Source organism: Plutella xylostella, chromosome 22 (genome assembly GCF_932276165.1).
Source record: "Plutella xylostella chromosome 22, ilPluXylo3.1, whole genome shotgun sequence".
NCBI lineage: Eukaryota > Metazoa > Arthropoda > Insecta > Lepidoptera > Plutellidae > Plutella > Plutella xylostella.
Window position 1 is genome coordinate 10,053,099 of NC_064002.1, and position 20,652 is coordinate 10,073,750.

Consider the following 20,652-nt stretch of genomic DNA (forward strand, 5'->3'; position numbering starts at 1 on the left):
GTGAGTGACAGTGAAGAAGGAGCACAATATTTGATTTGCAGAATAATCAGTGTTTTAATACTCTGTGTAATATAATTCTGACATTTGATTTCTTTGACATTTGTAGCAAAATATTTTGTGAGCGAATTGTTTGGTTTTCAATAATTTTTCATAAATTTCAGCCTCCCTGTAATTTCCTACACAAGATTTAACGTTTTCGGAACGAAATACATTTATAAGCTTCAAACTGTTTCGATTAAAGGCAGAAGCAATGGAGGGGGACGAAATTGGTAATGATTTAGTGAGGTTGGATAATGGTTACCTCGTCGAGGACGACTCGTACGTCGTCAATTCTGACGATGTTTTAGGTAAGAATGCTTGCTTCGTACCCTTAGTGAAGACATTCATTCACCGTTCTTGCTGACTGAAAGACTCAGCATCAGCTGAAAGAATCAGCATTTAACTCCACATTCATGCATAATTATTCTTCAATCGACAGATCAAGAAGAGAATAACTCAGATTCCAATGGTGGTGGCAAGAATATGCCATTGCGGGAACAAGATCGGTTCCTGCCTATTGCCAACATTGCCAAAATTATGAAGCGTGCTATTCCTGACAACGGAAAGGTGAGCTTACTGCTGTTTAAACTGTTTGGTACATTAATAAATCTGGTACACTGTTGTTTGGGCCATTCTGAGGATGGATTGCCTCTCTCTGCTTACAAACGCCTATTGACAGAAGAAAAATGGCCCTTTACACTAACCTTACTAAACAATTGTGTCTCTGCTTTATGTGTACTTCTCAGTGTTTTAAATCATTTATTTGTAAATGTAACTATTACATCTAATAATTGTGATGATACTTACATAATTTAACTTATTTTAGATAGCAAAAGACGCAAGAGAATGTGTGCAAGAGTGCATATCTGAGTTCATATCATTTGTGACAAGTGAAGCCAGCGACCGGTGTCAGGTGGAGAAACGGAAGACAATCAACGGTGAAGACGTACTGTTTGCACTCAACACGCTCGGCTTTGACAACTATGTGGACCCATTGAAATTGTATCTGAAGAAATATAGAGAATTGGTCTTGAATCCCGTAAGTCCAATTTTATACCCCCAATTGTAAATACAAACTCATTTAAAATTAGTGTAGATGGGTAATTTTAATTAAACTTACTGAACTAATTTCTTTTTCAGGTAACAATAAACAAATTGAATAGTAAACCCATTATAGTGTATGAAGGTGAGTTATTTCTTCAATATCAAAGTTAGTTAATCATTATACAGGACTTTCAAAGTTCCTTCTTACTCCGTTGTTATTTCTTGAATCCCGAGTTTATTTTACTCTTTTGTACTGACCGTACCTTTCTTAGTGACTGGTGTTTGACTACTGAAACCTACCGAATCACTTACTAAACTGAGTCGATTTTGACGTATCCTACTAAGTTACTCATAATACGACAAAAAGCGAACCTCCCTTGTGGTTTGACCGACCGATGAAAACGAAAGACTACCGAAGTACCTACTTGTACTCTTGGCCTGAATTCCGAACAAAATGGTCTTCCCGTTTGGATTACTAATTTGGGCAACAAATGTAACGTAAATCTTAGTATTACGAAACAAGTGGGCCTACCCTTTCAGGGTTATTTCGTTGGGCGCCAAATGTAACGTAAATCTTATTATTACGAAACAAGTGGGCCTACCCTTTTAGGGTTTTTACGTTGGGCGCCAAATGTAACGTGAAATACTCGTGGGGTCGTCTTAGTGCTCACACCTAGCTCTGGTTGCGGTTCGGTCGACCGCGTCGCTTCCGGAGGTCTAGTGCGCTAAGACATAGACCGGCTCAGTAAGTCTGCCTTCCTCAAGCTTGCGTTGTGGTCTTCCCCCGCACACGTTTGCAAGAGCCTGGTGGAACTACGGAGTTCTCGAAAGACCTGGCACTTCTACTAAGTCTGGTTGCGGTTCGATCGATCGCGTCGCTCCCAGAACCCAAAGGAACTGCCGGATTCTGTACCACGTTTATTCCACCCCTGCTTCCTCAACCTCTCTGTAAAAGGGCCTTCAGCCGCAAGCATAATTGTCATATCCAAAAGCATTTAAAAGCATAACGAGTCGCATCAGAATTGTCAATAAAACTAGATTATCGGTTCTTGGTCGTATTCATAGTCTGGGCCGTATGTTGTAATTATATCGTGTCGTTGGTTAAGCATTATATATATAAATAAAAGTCAAAGATTTTATCCTCGTTGTATTCGTAAAACCAAATCAGTTGTTTCAATCCAAACTCCACTCAGATAGGTAACCCAAATGATCAGTCATTAGGTTCATTTATGTTAGCGTAGCACCCCCTGAGCTAGCCGCCCCTAAGGCGCTACGTTACATTTGGCCAAATGTTACCAAGGGTTAATAGGGTGGTTTTGTCCCTCAAAACTTGCGAAACTTAACTACCTTCATACTTTTAAGTGCTACTTAGAAAAACTAATTTACTAACTATTCCAAGAATAGTAGTCCTATACCTATATAAGCGACTATTTTACTAACTATTTTAACCAAATTTTAACAAATAGTACTCCTTCTGCTTTTGACTTTGAGTACACAGAATAAAACAACAAAAAAAACTTTGTCAAAATTGTGACGAACCAAAAATACCAACAAAAAATAAAAAAAAATGTAGCTCCTTTGCTATTAAAAAGAAAACGAAAAGGAAAGGGAAAACCGCGCTCTTATTGCGATTTCCTGATATATTTAGGGAGACGGACTATCCCACTTCGGTGTCCCCCGTTCCTTTTTGGACAAGGACATAGAGACTTTCTCATTATACAGGACTAGGTTTAAGACTGAGTGTGACAAATGCTTCTCTTCGTACATAGAGTCCGTGGAAGAAAGTATAAGCAACAATGTTAAACATTTCTGGACGTATGTTTCAAACAGGAGGAGTAGAGCTGGTATACCATCAACCATGACATATCATAACCAATCTTCAAATGACCCCGTTGATATATGCAATATGTTTTCCGATTTCTTCCAGTCCGTATACGAGCCTTCCACATTAAATATCGACGATTGGACACCTCCCCCTGACTCAACTAGTAACAATATTTTAATAAATAATGTATATTTTAGTGAGTCAAAAATAAATTTATTGTTGAGAACACTCGATACATCTAAAAGCGCTGGCCCAGACGGTATTCCTGCTGTATTTTTAGTACATACAGCCAACAGTTTGTCAAAGCCATTGCACATCATTTTCAATGAGTGTGTTATCAAAGGTGTTTTCCCGTCAATCTGGAAAATCGCCAATATCGCACCCGTACATAAAAGTGGTTCAAGAGTCGATGTAGGGGAATACCGACCTATCTCTCTACTGTCTATCTTGTCGAAGGTTTTCGAAAGGTTGGTCCATAACGAAATTTACCCACACCTTCATAATTCCATACTCCAAGAACAACACGGTTTCGTAAAACGAAGGTCGACAGTCACAAACCTCATGATTTTCACTGGTGATTTATTTAAAAATATGGACAAAGGAACCGCAGTGGATGCAGTCTACACAGACTTCCGTAAGGCCTTCGACAAGGTAGACCACGAGCTACTTCTAAAAAAAATTGCCTACAATGGTATCCGTGGTAATTTGCTGCGCTGGTTCGCGTCCTATATTGACAAAAGGAGTCAACGAGTCGTGATCAACGGTTATCAGTCTGACTTACTACCAGTGACTTCAGGCGTCCCGCAGGGATCAATACTGGGTCCGCTCTTATTTATACTGTTTATTAATGATATTAATCAATGTTTTCAAAATTCCAAATTCCTCTTATATGCCGATGACCTTAAAGCTTACAGACCAATTCAAAATGTTAATGACTGTCATCTATTCCAAGCTGATTTAGATCGCTTTAGTAATTACTGTATTGATAATAAACTGCACTTAAATCTATCCAAATGTAACACAATAACTTTCACAAAAAATCGAAAAACCATATCATTTAAGTACGCTTTATGCAATACTCCTCTTAAGAAAGTTGATACCCTGCGGGACCTTGGAGTTACTCTTGACTCAAAACTTCACCTTGATCTCCACATAGGCAAAATATTAAATAAGGCTGTACAGATGTGCGGCTTCGTGCTAAGGGCGTGTACGGATTTTAAAAGTACCTCCACATACCTCTACTTATATAAAGGCCTAATACGCCCTCAACTGGAGTATGCCGTCACTGTCTGGGATCCTTTCTATAATAAATATACAGATAGCATTGAGAGGGTTCAACGAAAGTTTCTTCGAGCCGTGCACTACAGATGCTTCCGCGCATATCTTTCATATGATCAATTACTATCGAGATACAACTTGCCCACACTAAAATCTAGGCGAACAGTCTTTGGAGCCATGATTCTGTACGGTTTATGTCACAATTTCTTTGACTGTATTGACTTAACTAGCCAAATTGCCTATCTAGTACCTAGAACAGTACATCGACGTGAGGTGCGCGTCCGCCAGCTGTTCGCGCCCGGCACTTGCCGCACGAACGCTGGCGAGCGCGTCCCTTTACGCAGACTGGTCAATAACTTTAATAGTATGTTTTCTGATATTGATATATTTAGTTATTCCAAGCCTATGTTTAAAAAAATACTGTACGACACGTTGCATGTTAGTAGTAAGTAGTGTGTAGTCGTCGGCACGTGTCGAGTTTAGCACTTTACATGTACCTATACAGTACTGCGTAACAGTTGTCGTGTCGGCGTCTGCACAACGCACGCATATATTTTTATACTGTTTACCAATCTGTGGATAACGCTGTGGGTCTTATGTTTAACTAACATAATTTTACATATATACTTACAATACCTACTATACAATGTAAGACTGTTTGTTTTCCCAAATAAATAAAATAAAATAAAATAAAATAAATCATCATAAAAATAATAAATTTTCTCTTACTTTCTCATCGAAATTTTATTTGTTATGTTGTTTCTGTCCTTATTAAAATGATTTTCTGCATTTTTAAAATTCAAACTTAAGTAACTTTCACCACAGCTCTCGATTGTTATACCAAATTAAATTTTTCTTTCAGAAAATGGTCAAGATAATTCAGAAAATGAGGGCGAGATACAAACAGAAAGTGGCACAGTGATCTACACATATCCAAAAGGCAGCATTGGTGAATTCATCGGGTGAACTCAGGATGACTATTGTGTTGTGAGCACCAAGGACTATTTTACGTTAACAGTGACAGAACTATTTATAAGGTACCAACACCATTATTTTTTAATGAAATCTTTTTAAGATTGTGACTGCAACAGATAAAGGTAAGAATAAGAATAAAAATTCTAATAAATTTTATTTATTTATTTCATTAATTATATTATATTAAAAACGCGGAAGCACCTCGTTTAACTACAGATAATAATCTTTCTCAAATATACTTTACTTAATCTTAAATCTCAGGACGGAATACAGCCTTAACCTATTTTGAACACTTCAAACCCACACTACTCTCTAAACTTATCCTTAATATAACTCGGCAACGGCATAAGATACAAAAACTTATTCAGAATCATACTGCCAACAGTAAACGCGAACGCAACCCCCAGATTGAAGTCCAGATTAAAATCTCCTGTCTGATACATGTCTCCTGCAAAATTCTTCGACGTGAACCTTTCAGTTAAGAACGCTTTGCCGCTGGGGTAGCGGCAGTTGGCATTCGAGTTGGTGTTGATTGTGGAGGAGGTCTGGATGAGGTTGGTGATGGAGGAGCAGTTCTCCCGGTCGCTGTACGGGAGGAGGTTGAAGGCCGGCTGCTTGAACACGCTGCGGTGAAGGAAGATGGATGCGTAGCGCGTGTGAGTGATGTAGGTCAGGTAGTACAGCCATTCTTCGTAGCCTTTGTATGATCTGTGGAAGAGGTAATGGAATTAATGGATTATAAGTACAGTTCTCCCATATTAATAATGCGCATGCAAATCTTCGCAAACTGTCGTATTCCCGGAAACACCCGAATCAGTGCCTTAAACAAAGCACTTGCATTTTGATCCTTGTTCGAAAGAAATAGTAGTCAATATCATGTGACACATAATCGAAAACAATTTGGGCGGTCGGTGGCTGTCACCGATCAGTCAAGGGTCTCAAGGTCAAGATCAATATTACTTTTGTGGAATTATAAAGAGCTGCAATTACACATCGTTCTTGTTATTTTTTTCAAATGTGAATTTAATTTCAACTTTGCCAATAAAGCCACACCCAAAAGACCAAGTTTTTAATTGTAATATTATTGTGAATGATCAGCGCTGTAAATACTTTTGAACTGAGATTTTAATGTAAACATTTTTATTAATGTGAAATAATCAGTGCTGTAAATACTTTTGAACTGAGATTTCAATTTTTTTATATAAACCTGTGTTTGAAATCCATTTCTCCTTATAATATAAACCTTGTGTTATTCAAACCTTCTTTCATCCATCTTTACATCAGCTTCAGTAAGACACTTGAAAAGTACCTACTGTAACATTTTCGAAGTAAATTTTAATATTATGGAATATTATGAATTATCGAATCAAATTTCGTTACTGATAAATCAATTATGTCTTTTAGCACCAATTACATAATTCTACTAAAATTTCATGAAGAAAATGCACTTAACCACTCTAAATACATAATAGTTTTCCAACGCTCGGGAATACGACCGTTGCCGAACAATGACGAAGATTTCTATGTGCATTATCAATTTTGGGGAACTGTATAAGTTTGTGTTGTAAGTTTTCGTAAAATAAAATAAATAAATAATTATGTAAGTAGTATAATGTACGATGCTTAATCCCGCGCGACCTTTATCAGGTATTCTTTAGTATATCGTTATAAAAAATGTCGTTATTATCTGATTACCACATACTAATGCAATAGGCGTTTTGGGGGACATGTACCTGCTATATACTACATACATCTTCACGAATAAAGATCGCATCGCCATCGGTCCATCCGTGCTACAGATATAAATAATAGCCTATTTTTCGGTCAAAACCAAAAAAATACGACCATATCTCACCTCAAAACCCCGCTAGCCAGCATCACATAGACGCAAGTGATATAGATATTCACAATCCCGGCAATGAGTCCGTTCTTCACCAGCATCATGACGGCCAGCGCCTGCTGCTCCGCGAACACGTAGCCCGACCAGAGCGCGAGGGAGAAATAGATGTAGTCGAGGCCTTCGGTCAGGTCGCCTATGATTCTGGGGAGCGTAATATTATTTATATTTAGCCGTTTCTGTGGAGTATATTCTATTCTATTCTATTCTCTGTGGGGGTGTAAGTACCTGCACCTGGCTCTCTCGAATGGAACCTTTGTGCATATCCCCAAGGTCTAAACTGCCTTCCTAAGCTTGGACCATTTCCCACCACGCTGGTCCACTGCGGGTTGGTGGGTTCACATATCTAGATGTGCTAGATCTAGATATGCAGGTTTCCTCACGATGTTTTCCTTCACCGTAAGAGCGATGCTATACATTGTACTTAAGTTAAAAGAACTCATTGGTACATGTCAGCGCCGGGATCGAACCCGCATCTCTGGCGTGAGAAGCGGGCGCTTACCCGACTGAGCTACCACCGCTCTGTGGAGTATAATATAGACACTGTATTTATTGGATAGAGTGGACCGCGGTAGCTTTGCAAAGGGTAAAGGGTGGGAGACAGCGAGGGCTTTTTTCTGGTAGCCCTTAACGTAAATACCTAACTAAATGAAGACAATATTAATGGATGCCCTAATAAATTTTATTTATTTTTTATGTTGGCGATTACATTTGTTATCGCACTCTACAAAGTGCTTAGCGACCATCCTAGCTAATCGTAAATGTCCATTAATTGAGAGTCCGAACATGCCATGGTGTTGGTTCAATGTGTTCGATTCCATGGGTTGATATTCTTTTGTTTTCTATTCATGAATCTAGACATAGAAATAGACATAGACACATCGTTTATTCACTCACAAAATACACATCACAAATACAAAACAACAATGTAGGTACAGTGGCATAAAGAATAACAATAATTGTGGTGTGTATTATGTCAGTAAAATGGCTCTGACTCAGCATGTGCTGCACAAAAAAGTATACAGCGCTGGTAATTCTGCCAGAACCAGCGAGTTGAGGTGGTACGCGGCTAAAAAATAATATGATATATGATATAAACGTGCTGTGTTTGCTCCGAAAGATTTATGTTTAAATTAGAATCTTTGTGTTAATAGTTTAAAACAATATATATACATATCATAATATAATAGGGTAATGTGTTAAAGTGTGGTTTGTATAAATATACATAAAAGGTTGATGCTTAATCAATAAAAAATAGTATAATATTAAAATAAAATACAGGATAAGGCGATAAGTGCAGGAAGCTTAAATACATGTTAGGTACTGGCGGAGTTTAATCTTAAAGAGGTGCTTGGACTTAAGTTTGCGCAGTGGAGGGGGAATATTGTTCCAGCACTTTGTCGCCTGGTACTTAAAGCTGCCTCGGAAGGCTGCAGTTTTACTCTGTGGCAATACAAGAGGTGGCGTGTGGTACCTTGCTGCATTTCGGCTACATCGCCAGTCGAGCTTTTCGTACAAATAGATAGGAGTTTTTTTGTGTACCACTTCGAATAGCAATGTTGCAAGGTGAAGCTTTTGTCTCTGCTTCATGTTTAAGATTCCGGCTTTTTTTAGATACGGAGAGACATGTGTCCGTGGTGGAATGCTAAAGCAGAACCGGGTACATGCGTTCTGTATTCGCTGGATGAGTCGTTGCGACCTCTCTAGAAGGCAGGGCCCATACACCGAAATGCAGTGATTGAGTTTAGACGGCACTAAGGACTCACAGAGGCTAATTCTTAGTTCCTCGCTTAAGTATTTGCGGATATTATACAGTACTCTTAGTCTGTAGAAACAATTTCTAACAAGTTCCAGTACATGCTTCTCAAAACGTAGCTCACTGTCCATAGTTAGACCAAGATTACGAGCCTCTTTGACACATTCGATAAGAGTGCCTGACACCATTATCATGGGGTCCAGTCTGACCATACTCTGAACTTGTTTTGATGTTCCTAAAAGCATAAACTTGGACTTGTTAGGATTGAGAGTAAGGCAATTTCTATAAGACCATTCAGACACTACTTGGACTTGTTAGGATTGAGAGTAAGGCAATCTGCCTGAAAATAACCAATAGACGAGGCTCCAACAACATTGGAACTAACGAACCTCTGTCTACCCACTAACATACGTTTAAGTTTGTAAGCTATATACTTCCAAGGTACTTACGGATAAATAATGGCGGTGGCAGCGAACGTGGAGATCAATGAGAAGGGCAGTGAGACGAGGTTGCACGACAGTAGCAGGCTGGCCCCGCTGTACAGACCCTCCTGAGACTCCTGGTAGTAGCGACTTCTGTATGGACCGACTGGAATAAAAAACAGATGGTTGGGAGGTTGGGGTTAGATGATGAGAAATGTCGAGCAGTATTGAGGGCACTATCGCAAGCAGTGGATTAAGATAGGCATTAAAAATACGGAAGGTACCTAATTCACATAGTGCAACGACGATATGATGTAGAAATGATGTAAGTACATATTGATATTGATTCTGAAGGCAGAAATTCTAATTTTAACGCTGTCAAACTAAAAAAATTGCTAGCATAAAATGACATTTACTTAAACAATCATAGAGTCGAATTTTAAACAAAGAAATTAAGGTTTTGACATCGCTAAATTTAAAATTTCTGCCTTCAGAATCGTTATCATTGGCATACATATTATACTTACGTAGTTTGAACTTCAAGAATGTATGCAATGCATAGATCTAAGTAGGTACTCGTATAGAAAAAAAACGCACTGATATCTATTACGAATAAGCAAACATTTTAGATTATTTTATTTTATTTATTTATTAGGTTCACCAACATCAGTTACATTATACAATCACTGTTTTAAAACTAGACTTAAAACTAAATGCACTGATAATTATAGGTGTACACTACATGTAAAATTAAGGCTTATTCTAAACTGACATACGTATTAACTTACTTACTTAACTACGTACTTATTCTAAAGTGTTAACGCAATTAATATTCTAAACCAACAGCAATTTGCAACTAGGTATGACTAAGTGTTATAATTGTTCGTACAAAATTTTACGGAACTGTGAGAAGGAATCTGCGTGAAGATCAATCAACCCACTGTGTGTATTGAGCAGCTTGCATAGTCTGGGGACTGGAGAGTTGGCCCCGAGTACGGTTCTTCGCCGTGGTGGGCACAATGGAGTTATTGGATACCTAGGTAGTCTAGATGGCACCCTGAGATTGAAACGACTAAGTAGCTGGGGACAGTTTATCTTGTTATGAAACAATTTGAAGAGAAAGGAAATGTCCAGCCAATCATAACGTTTCTCTAACTTCTTAATACCAAAATGAGAAAGTCGGGTGGAATAATCTGCTAGCCTTTTTGATAATCCCGACGTGTATGCTAGGTGCGCAAGAAACTTTTTTTGCACTCGCTCTAATCGCAACATATGAACAGCGTAATGTGGGCGCCAAACGACGCTGCAGTACTCCAGTACGCTGCGAACAAGTGTGTTGTAAAGAGTGATTTTAGTTTTAGGCTTGCGAAATACTTTGCTATTCCTCATTACAAACCCAAGCATTTTATTAGCTCGTTTTGTAGTTTCATCGATATGTGGAATGAAGGTTAATTTTTTGTCCAACGTTATGCCTAGATCCTTAACTATCTCCACTTCCGTCAGTGGCTGGCCCTGTATAGTATAATAGGAAGCAACTTGATTTAGGTTTCTTGTGAATCTAATAAACATGCACTTTTTCGGATTGAGATGCATTTTATTGTTTCTGCACCAGCGATCAAGTGAATCTATATCTCCTTGAAGTACCGCCGTATCCTGGATTGTTTTAATAACGTAGGAAACTTTTAGGTCATCTGCAAACATAAAAGGTTGGCAGTGTTTAAATTGATCGGGTAAGTCATTTATAAATAAATCAAATAATATAGGTCCCAAGTGCGATCCCTGCGGTACTCCTGAGGATATACTCCACAGTTGTGAATTATAACCGTTCACTACCACATAGAAATAGCGATCGCTTAGATAAGAGCTAAACCAATTTAACAAGGATCCGTTGATACCATAACTATAGAGTTTGTGAAGTAATAACTGATGTGACACTTTATCGAATGCTTTGCTGAAATCAGTGTACACAACATCCACCTGATTTCCAGCATCGACGGATTCAACCAAATATTCCACATAACTTGTCAGATTAGTGCATGTAGACCTTTGTTTAACAAAGCCGTGTTGGTGATTCGAAATATATTGTTTAAAATAACACTGCAAAAGAGGACATATTAAAGACTCGAAAATTTTGCCGAAAACAGGAAGAATTGAGATAGGTCTATACTCGCTAACTAAATTGTCGTCACCACCTTTCGGTATAGGCACAACGATAGCAACCTTCCAGCAAGCGGGAAAGATTCCAGTTCTTAACGACTCATTGAAGATGATGTGCAGGGGATCAACAATACTTCCAGCAAGACTTACTACAAATACAGATGCAATACCGTCAGATCCGGCACCTTTTGCGACATTAATAGATTTAAGTTTAGATAATATATCATCTTTACTAATTTTGATTGATGAAAACGACTCACCCGACCAATTAAATTTTTTTACCACATTTAAATTCAGATTGGGTTGTTCATGATTATAAACGGAGCTGAAATACTGTGCAAACATTTCACACATCTCTTAGGTAAATCTTCTTCTTCTTAAGGTGCCATCTACTATCGTAGGTCGGCTATCATTATGGCCACTTGGGCCCGGGAAGTCGCAGCTCGGAATAGCTCTATGGTGGACATATTGAACCATTCGGCGAGGTTCTGTAGCCAGTGGGTTCTTCTACGGCCAGGTCTTCTTTTGCCCTGTATTTTCCCTTGCAATATGAGTTGCAGGAGGGCATATTTGTCATTGCGCATAATATGGCCTAAGTATTGCAGCTTCCTTTTCTTAATTGTGTTTAAGAGTTCTAGCCTTTTGTGCATCCTTTGCAGTACCGTTTCATTTTTTACTCTATCCGTCCATGATATTTTCAGCATTCTTCTGTATATCCACATTTCGAAGGCTTCTAACCGTTTACATAAGGTCTTGGTCAGTGTCCAAGCTTCTACTCCGTACAGAAGTATGGAAAAAATGTAGCACCGTACCAAGCGGCACCTAGTGGAGAGTTTGAGATTTCGGTTGCAAAGGAGGTGTCTCATTTTCACAAACGCAGCCCTGGCTCGCTCGATGCGACATCTGACTTCCACACTGTGGTCCTCCTGTTCGTTCACAATACACCCTAGGTATTTATATGAACTAACTCTCTCCAACGGTTGGTTGTTGACATAGAGATTGGCAGATATTTGTGAACGACCGACAACCATGTACTTGGTCTTTTTTATATTAATATTGAGACCGTTACGAGCACTGGTTGATGCCACACAATTTATCAGCTTTTGCAGGTCTTCAGGGCAGCTGGCAAGGAGAACAGTATCATCGGCGTATCGTATGTTGTTGAGGGGTCTCCCATTTACAACAATACCCTCTGTTGCATTTTCAAGCGCCTCTGAGAAAATTTCTTCAGCGTACAAGTTAAATAGCAAATTAATTAGGTAAATACCTACTACTAAAAGGTACTTTAATTAAAACTTACACAGGCAAACGGTGTTCATGATGCTGATGAAATAAGTTCCGACGATCGCGTTGAAGAGTAGACCGCTTTTTGTTATAAACGCCGTCTGGTAGTCCTGAAAAAAAAAGCCAAATGAAATAGCTCTGTAAAAGAAAGTGGCAAAACACACTAAAGTCTAACTACGAATACTCACAGTGATTCGACTTTGGGGGATAATAGCAGTAAAATTTTATTTGAGCTTAGGTATATAACGTCAACCATGTTAGGCACTGGTAGGTAAATATATAAATTGTTACCGCAGATTCGTTATAGAAGGCCCACAGCACAAGGAAGTAGAGCGGCAGACAGAACAGCCTCATGAACACCTGCTTCATGCCGCCCTTCGTGAAGTTGAATATGGACGCCAACATTCGTCTGCAATAAATAATAATATGAAGATTACTATATTACCCCTATTTCACAGTAAATATGTACTTATAACGCCCGCAGATAAAGAAACAATAAGAAAATGGCGGTTGTTTTTTATATGGCAGTAGGGATAGCCAGATATACAAATAGGGTAAGGAACTTTATATTTCGGCTATTCTCTATAATCTCTATATATATATTTCTTGAGCTACGTGGCCAGCACAGATTGATACAAATAATAACTTACCCCCCCCCCTACTATCGGAACCGGCGAAACACACAAATACACAGACACCTTAAACTTACAACCCCCCCTTTCTGCTCCAAAAGTTAAAAATGCCTCTCAATGCTGCTACTTACACATACAACATCCACACCACATGCGCGCCGCTCGGCTTGCCATAGCTCAGCGGCACCTTCCCCTGGTTCATGACACTGCGGTGTTCATGCAGAGGGGCCTGCGTGAGCGCCTGGCCCTCCATCTTGAACTTTTCTACGAGTGCCGCTATCTGGTGGTTGGACTCTATGAAGCGCTCGCGCGAACGGCGGTCCACCGTTGATAGGCATACTGGGAAGGATGGTTAGGGCGTTAGTTGGGGTCAAAGCTCCTCTCTGTTCGGAAAGGGTCTTGGGAGAAGAATGGAGAAAAGAAACTCTTCCGATGTTGGTACTGCTACTATTAGTACTTTTAGTCCTGCAGATGATGACGTATATGGTTAAGAATCGATATGAATATATAATCGAATGATAATAGAACAGGTCCACCTGCGTGTCTACGAATGGGCTATGGGGAAATTCTAACTATTTGGGAAGAGCGGTTTTTGAACCTAAACAGGTGGCCTGTTGGATGAGGAATGCCAAGAACAGTCTTTTGGTTTATCTCCAGCACTTGACGATTGTTTTCTTGTGATACTTAAGTTTCTGTTAATAGTATAGTAGCATAAAAACCTTATCCTACGTGAGTAGCTCGCTAGTCATTACTTCAATTCAAAAGACCTTATAACTCACAGTAGTACATAAGCGGGTTCTCAAGCTGCGGGCACGGGAACCCTATGCTCCCGAAGTAGTCGAGCAGGTTCCTGGTGGGCCCCGCGTAGACCACGTCGCCGAGACACAGGTACACTACACGGTCGAGGAAGGGGAACACGTCTGTGGGAGGGAATTGGTGTTAGCCCTTGAATACCATTTAATACGAACTAGATGGAGTACCAGTTCAAAATAAGACCCCACTTCTACCACTGAGCTCTTCTGTTGAATTAGTTCGGATAAAAAATGTATGACTTTATGCATTGGATGCGGACAGTTTTTGCATGTGACACACGATCTTAAGCGTATATCGTTAATCTAAGTTGAATAAAAAATATGTTAAAGCGATGTCAGACGCAACGCATCGCACAGAGGAAAAGGAAAAGCCAAGGCAAGAAGCCTATGCGGTAATTTCTGTCTTGATACAAGACTACTAATTAAATTTCACACTGTATTGCATATACTTATTTATTTTCAAAGTTATAGGTATCTACTGTTCTAAATAATAATACCTACTTACCTACAACTAAGTTATGCAACAACAGTGAGAGCACAATAGCCATTCCAAAGTAATTGTGTTATAAAATAATTATAAAAGTATCCGTGTAATTTGGCATGTCGATATGAATAGGACTGAAAATAATAAGACAAAAGAACAATACAGCCCCGATGACCCAGTGGTAATACAATTTGTGAAATATGTTTTGTTTTCTGTGACTAATTTGGCGTAGTGGTTAGTAGCCCTGACTGCTACGCCGAAGGTCCCGGGTTCGATTCCCGGCTGGGGCAGATATTTGTTTAAAGACAGATATTTGTACTCGGGTCTTGGGTGTTGATATTTATATTTAGTATCTATCTATCTATATATTTGTGTAGATATATCAGCTGTCCGACACCCATAACACAGGTTCTGCCTAGCTTGGGGTCGGATGGCCGTGTGTGAGATGTCCCCACATATATAATATATATAATTTGGGTCACTTGTATAGGAATGTTGTATTTTCTTTCACCTGTCCAAACATGAAGCGAAAGTTTTATAAATATTTGGAATTTACATTCTGGAAACTTTGTAGCAAATTGTGTATAATAAATTGTATTAACTATCAAAGTGTGAACTCAACCCTAGTTAGGAGGTTTAAGAATTTACATAGTACGGTCAGCTGCATAACTTGTTATACACTTCTGTACCTTGTCAAACTGACGAACCGTCAATGCTTCAATGAATGGATAGGCAGTTTGTTAGATTGACAAGGTTCAAAAGTGTATAGCTACTTTTGCAGCTAACTGTACCTCCCTACCTACACATAGAATAGGTCCATACAATAGGTCTATATCCTAGGTCGCCTAAATGTCGATAGAACGGGGTACTATGGTAGAAAAACAACGATGGCAAACCGACGATCGCGGCAAAGAGCGATTTCTTACAGGTAGTTAATTTTCTGGTAAGATTCATCAGTATTTCATATGCCTGTAATTATCCACTGCTGTAAACATTCAGATAATGTTCCCATACTAAAATCAAGTAGATATGTGGTGTTCTTTGGGAAAGGCTTATGTTTAGTTTAAGATAATTACGGGTTGATGATGATGTTGTAGGTTGAACGGCTGAAAGGTACGTGTAACATGTAATAAGTTCTATGCCTCACCTGATCGTGGCTTCTCCATGGTGAGCACGATGGCGCAGCCGTACTTCTTGGCGGCGTTGGCGAGGATGGACACCACCAGGTACGTGTTGAGCGGGTCCAGCTCCCATGTGGGCTCGTCTAGCAGCAGGATTACTGCAGGGGAAGAGGTTTTTTTTTAATTCTTTGTAGGTTTTTAAACACCGTTGTCGACGAAATCACGAGTTTAGGATTGGCCCCTTCTCCCACCACGCGACTCTCAAGCGAGGCGACTGCGGTGCAACCCATGATCGCCTATAAAAACGGGTCTTCGAGAAGGGGCTAAGTTTGGTGCTATATGTATGCAGACTTTACAGGATGTTAGTGTTAGTATTACCTATTGGCTGAAAGGCAGTGCACTCTTTGTTCTTATTATTGTGTACTGCATTAATGATTCTTCTGCTTATTATGTGCACTTACCTAAGTACTGCAAATTTCCAAATGGAACAGGGAAATTGTTTAGATAACGACCCTTTTTTTCGGGTCTGGCGGTAACAAGACAGTAAAAATCGTGGCTTATATCTATTTAGAAGGTATTCCATAAATAATATTACTCATATGAACACATACTCGGATCTCTGATCAGCTGCACTCCGATGACAAGTCTTCGGTATTCGCTCTTCGTGAGATTCGTAACGCATTTGTGTGCTACCTGCGAACACAGTGATATTTTAACATCATTAGTTTCATCCACAACCAAACTGTTTTATCGTACTTATACTATTTAGCTGTGATAAATTAACGAGGTACCTGAGACAGGGCGAGGTCTGCCATCACCTGTTTCACTTTCTGTGATTTCAGATAGCCTGAAACCTGAAACAAAGAAAAAATAAACCAGTTAAAAAATTCAATTAATAAATTTAATATGTGCTTATTTAGAACCTGTGCATGGTTAACAACTCAGTCAAGTCCTCCAATGAAAAAAAAACTGAATTCTTATCCGATTTAGTTCTTTGTAGCGTTGCTACAGTCACCAAACTTTTATCATTTTTATAACGCCGCCCCTTTGTAGTCGACAGTTAAAAATACACACATCCTACTTTCCACGCTTTAAATCCCAAATGTTCATTGATCTGGATTATATTTAGGTACCACACCAGCCTAGACCTCCACCTCTAATCGTCAGTCACAACTAGCACTTATCTGAATCACAGGACATGCGCTTTGCACATCATGATACCCCCTTAGGGCTATAATTCCAAGTGCGATTGCTGGTTCCGTCTCCGGTCATCATAACTGTTTCTCTAAGTGGTGGCTACTGCAGCGGTCTTCTAGACAGTCGACGGTTATTGACTTACATCTGTGATTGATAAGACTGGCAGCCTTTCATGTAAAAGTGTGTTATTAGACTTTCCGCTATGGGGATTGTAAAGACTACGTAAACGTGTGTTAGTTGCTAAATTAACACGGGTGTAAAGGAATTCAACCTATACCTATAATGATAGTGATAAATGTATACAACTAGGTAGGTATTTTTTACTAATTCTTGTAAGTAGTATGAGCCATCATTTACGACAGACTGTACTATAATTTATGTGTGTGATTGTAACATATCCTTACTTCTACTTAAAATAAAGTTTCTTTATCTGTATACATGATACATTTTCTGGAATAGTAGTAGGTGCCATATATATAGTCGACGATACTTCGTACCTTAGTAAGTTATCGGTGCGAGACAGTAAGTAGACGACGCTAGGCTTCATAGATAAGAATCCAACGAAGCGCTGGAATCGCGCTTCAGACAGTAGCAGACGCTATAGACTTCATCCTTCCACATCATTACCTTAGTAAGCGACAGCGCGAGGGTCTGCTGCACGGTGAGCGAGGGCAGCAGGCGCGCGGAGTGCCGCAGCAGCCTGCTGGTGCCGCGGGGGGCTCCGGGCTGCAGCGGGCTCCGTCCAGCAGCACCAGGCCTTGAGACTTGTAGCCAATGTAGCTAGGTTCTATAGAGGATCGAGCGCGAGTGACAGCGCTACAATGAGTATTAGACACCAGCATTTACGCATGCTGTGCTAGTATTAGGTCCTGTTCTTCAGAGCGATTCTAGTTGATAAGAAAGGGTTCTTCTTCAGAAGGAGCTTCGGGTTGATAACTCTTTAGCTTAGTAAATGACAGCGCTGGAGTCTGCACAATACCCAATAGTATACCCAAAGGCATACAATACCCTAGTAACCGTCATTGCTACAGTCTGCGCTTCAGCCAGTAGTAGACGCTAGAGCCTTCATAGATAACAGCCCATCCGTTCTTATCTTTTAAGTATCTTTACCTTAGTAAGCGACAGCGCCAGGGTCTGCTGCACGGTGAGCGAGGGCAGCAGGCGCGCGGAGTGCCGCAGCAGCGCGCTGGTGCCGCGGAAGGCCCCGGGCTGGAGCGGGGCTCCGTCGAGAAGGACTAGGCCTTGTGAGGGCACGCGGCGAGCGATCACGTCGAGCAGGGCGCGCTTGCCGCTACCTGCGGGGGTGGTAGGGAGAAAAATTTAAGTAATACGTGCAAAGTTTCACAGCGGCTGTAAGTTCAAGCCAGGTTCAAGCCCAGCCGCAGCGGAATAGCATGAATGGATTGGATTGGGTAGGCCACTAAAAGCTAAATGTAGCATTAAACATTACTAGCTGTCCCCGAGAGCTTCGTTTCGCCTAAAAAGTTTTCCCTTGGGAATTCCGGGATACAAGCCTATATGTTAATCCATGATGCTAACTCCATACCAAATTGTATTAAAATCGGATCAGCCGTTTGGACCTGAAGACGTAACAAACATACACACAAACACACATACTCACAAAATTTCGCGTGGTGGTAGCTCAGTCAGGGTAAGCGCCCACTTCTAAAGCCAGAGATGCGGGTTCGAATGCCGGCGCGGATATGCACCAATGAGTTCTTTGTAATTTAAGCACAATGTATACTATCGCTCTTACGGGGAAGGAATACATCGTGAGGATGTAACCTAAGTGCATATACCTGTAATATGTATTGACAAAAAAATATAGATTTTTTATGTTTTTAATAATGTTATTTTTTTTTTATGTACGGTTAACATAGGGAAGGAGACCCACCCTTAGATCCCAAGATGGCGGTGACCTCCCCGCTGTGCGTGGTGAAGGACACGTCCTTCAGTATCACCCCGGTCTTCACTCCGCCCGTCATGCGCTGGAACAGGCTGCCTGGCTCCACCTGACATAGAACATAGGTTTAAAACACATAATTATACTACTATTTATGTCTCTTTTAGTCCATACGTCCAAAGGTTGACTGGAAGAGATACCTGTAAGCGATAAGACCGCCTTTTGTAATTAAGTTGTTATGTAAAATTGTTATTTCTTTCTTGGTGTACAAATAAAGAGTACTGTATCTATCTATATCATCTTTATCAGCCCGTAATGGTACACTGCTTAATTTAGGTGGTAGGTGAGGAAGTGCCACAAAACTCTGTCCTCGGCCTTCCAGCTGACCGGAGGGCTTCCCGCGCTACACTTGCCAGTTCGTTTTAAACATACAGGTAATAGGTTTATTTAGTTATCTTTCAGTTGTCACCTTGTCACTATCGTATCATCAAAATAAATCATCCACTGTATACAAAATATCTTCCCCATACAACCAATTCCTGTCATATTGTCTCAATGATCAATATTGATTGCACCGTATGTATTTAATAAGTATATTAATAAATGGGTTGTACTTATAAGTGCCGCCATAAGCAAATAAAGTGACACTATGTATTGATGCTTACGACAAAAACAAAGCGCCTTAATTGTTAAACATAGCAGCTACAGAAGATTAGGCTAGTGTTAAAATAACAGTACAATTACAAAAGCACTCTAAAATTTACATTACGTACCGTTTACAGCGAATAAAATGTAAAATAAATTTTACAAATGAGATATTTTTACTCTAGGGGTGGAAGTGCCATATAAAAGAGTTCAACGGGGAGCCAGGACTTTCGGGAAAATGTAACTAATAGCAATCGAAACTGATATGTAGACTATTTAGTTTATTTTGTTGTTATTAATATTTTGAAATAATCATTTCATCAACTGTATTCTGTTAATTAGTTAGTTGTGATTGTGATGCACTTTCAATAAATATGTATTTTTATTTTAAAGAAATAGATTTAAAAAAAGACTTACAACGCCAGAATGAAACACATTGCATAGCTCCAACGTATAATCACTCCCGATCATTTTAATCACTTCTTAGACCAAGTTTTGATTAAAAAAACTTTTAAATTAAAATAAAAACAAACACATATTAGAAAAAAAAACCGACACAGCCTCCCCGTCTCACGCAACCTGCAAACTGATTAATTTGTTGCTAACTTCATAGTAATGGAATGCGAAATGCAACGATGCCATATCTAACTGTGGCTGACTTCGTGGTGAGGTTTTAACTCTATGGTGGGAAGGCTGTATTGTTAGTCAATTTTGAACTTTGTTAAGAGCTAGTAGAGACCATACTTGTAATGTTCGCTCCTATGGCTACAGTTAAGCGTCAGCGCACACCGAACTGCAAAATGCTCGCGCATGGTCGAGCAAAATGTAGAACGCATACTCGAACATTTACTAGAAAGCTCGAGCATGGTCGAGCATCAAGTTGGGACGTGTATTCAATTTTGAAATGTATGGAATTATCATAAGATTAATTTTTCAATGATTTCACAATATGCTCTGCTCTGCTCTGCTCTTGGTGTGCGCTGAGCCTAAGGCGAATATATCGGATCGTAGTTACCAGTTACAAACGTAGCAAACTACTTGATATAAAAAAGAGTATTCATTAAGGTACTAGGTAGCTACTAGTTACTACATACCTAATAATTATCTTTTAATAATGAGCATTTTTCTAAGTACTTATGATCTTGTAATAAATAGTTTACATACCTAAACTAATACCTATG

At 39.6% G+C, this 20,652-nt stretch overlaps 2 protein-coding genes across 2 annotated transcripts; one reads left to right on the forward strand and one right to left on the reverse strand.

Annotated features, from left to right (window-relative positions):
- The first annotated feature begins 89 nt into the window (after positions 1-89).
- On the forward strand, positions 90-5,317 carry LOC105383016 (nuclear transcription factor Y subunit B-1). Its single transcript, XM_038122493.2, has 5 exons — positions 90-347; positions 479-606; positions 866-1,078; positions 1,180-1,225; positions 5,049-5,317. The coding sequence occupies exons 1-5, from the start codon at positions 251-253 to the stop codon at positions 5,150-5,152; spliced, it is 588 nt and encodes a 195-aa protein (XP_037978421.1). The 5' UTR covers positions 90-250; the 3' UTR covers positions 5,153-5,317.
- Positions 5,318-5,344: 27 nt separating this feature from the next.
- On the reverse strand, positions 5,345-20,035 carry LOC105382210 (ATP-binding cassette sub-family G member 5). Its single transcript, XM_038122495.2, has 13 exons — positions 19,889-20,035; positions 18,818-18,935; positions 18,034-18,218; positions 16,518-16,580; positions 16,338-16,419; positions 15,753-15,884; positions 14,089-14,229; positions 13,441-13,648; positions 12,969-13,086; positions 12,694-12,787; positions 9,264-9,402; positions 7,017-7,202; positions 5,345-5,869 (listed from the first exon to the last, which is right to left on the reverse strand). Exons 1-13 carry the CDS (start codon positions 19,940-19,942, stop codon positions 5,467-5,469), a joined length of 1,923 nt encoding a protein of 640 aa, XP_037978423.2. The 5' UTR covers positions 19,943-20,035; the 3' UTR covers positions 5,345-5,466.
- Between the last annotated feature and the right edge of the window lie 617 nt (positions 20,036-20,652).

What these genes read in the sequence shown, in the direction of transcription:
- LOC105383016 (XM_038122493.2), top strand. Translation starts at nt 251, where the DNA reads ATGGAGGGGGACGAAATTGGTAATGATTTAGTGAGGTTGGATAATGGT. An exon ending in CAATTCTGACGATGTTTTAG is followed by an intron (nt 348 to 478) that starts GTAAGAATGCTT and finishes TTCAATCGACAG; the next exon opens with ATCAAGAAGAGAATAACTCA. An exon ending in CTATTCCTGACAACGGAAAG is followed by an intron (nt 607 to 865) that starts GTGAGCTTACTG and finishes AACTTATTTTAG; the next exon opens with ATAGCAAAAGACGCAAGAGA.
- LOC105382210 (XM_038122495.2), bottom strand. Translation starts at nt 19,942, where the DNA reads ATGATCGGGAGTGATTATACGTTGGAGCTATGCAATGTGTTTCATTCT. An exon ending in CGCCATCTTGGGATCTAAGG is followed by an intron (nt 18,219 to 18,817) that starts GTGGGTCTCCTT and finishes CCACCCCCGCAG; the next exon opens with GTAGCGGCAAGCGCGCCCTG. An exon ending in CAGACCTCGCCCTGTCTCAG is followed by an intron (nt 16,420 to 16,517) that starts GTACCTCGTTAA and finishes CTGTGTTCGCAG; the next exon opens with GTAGCACACAAATGCGTTAC.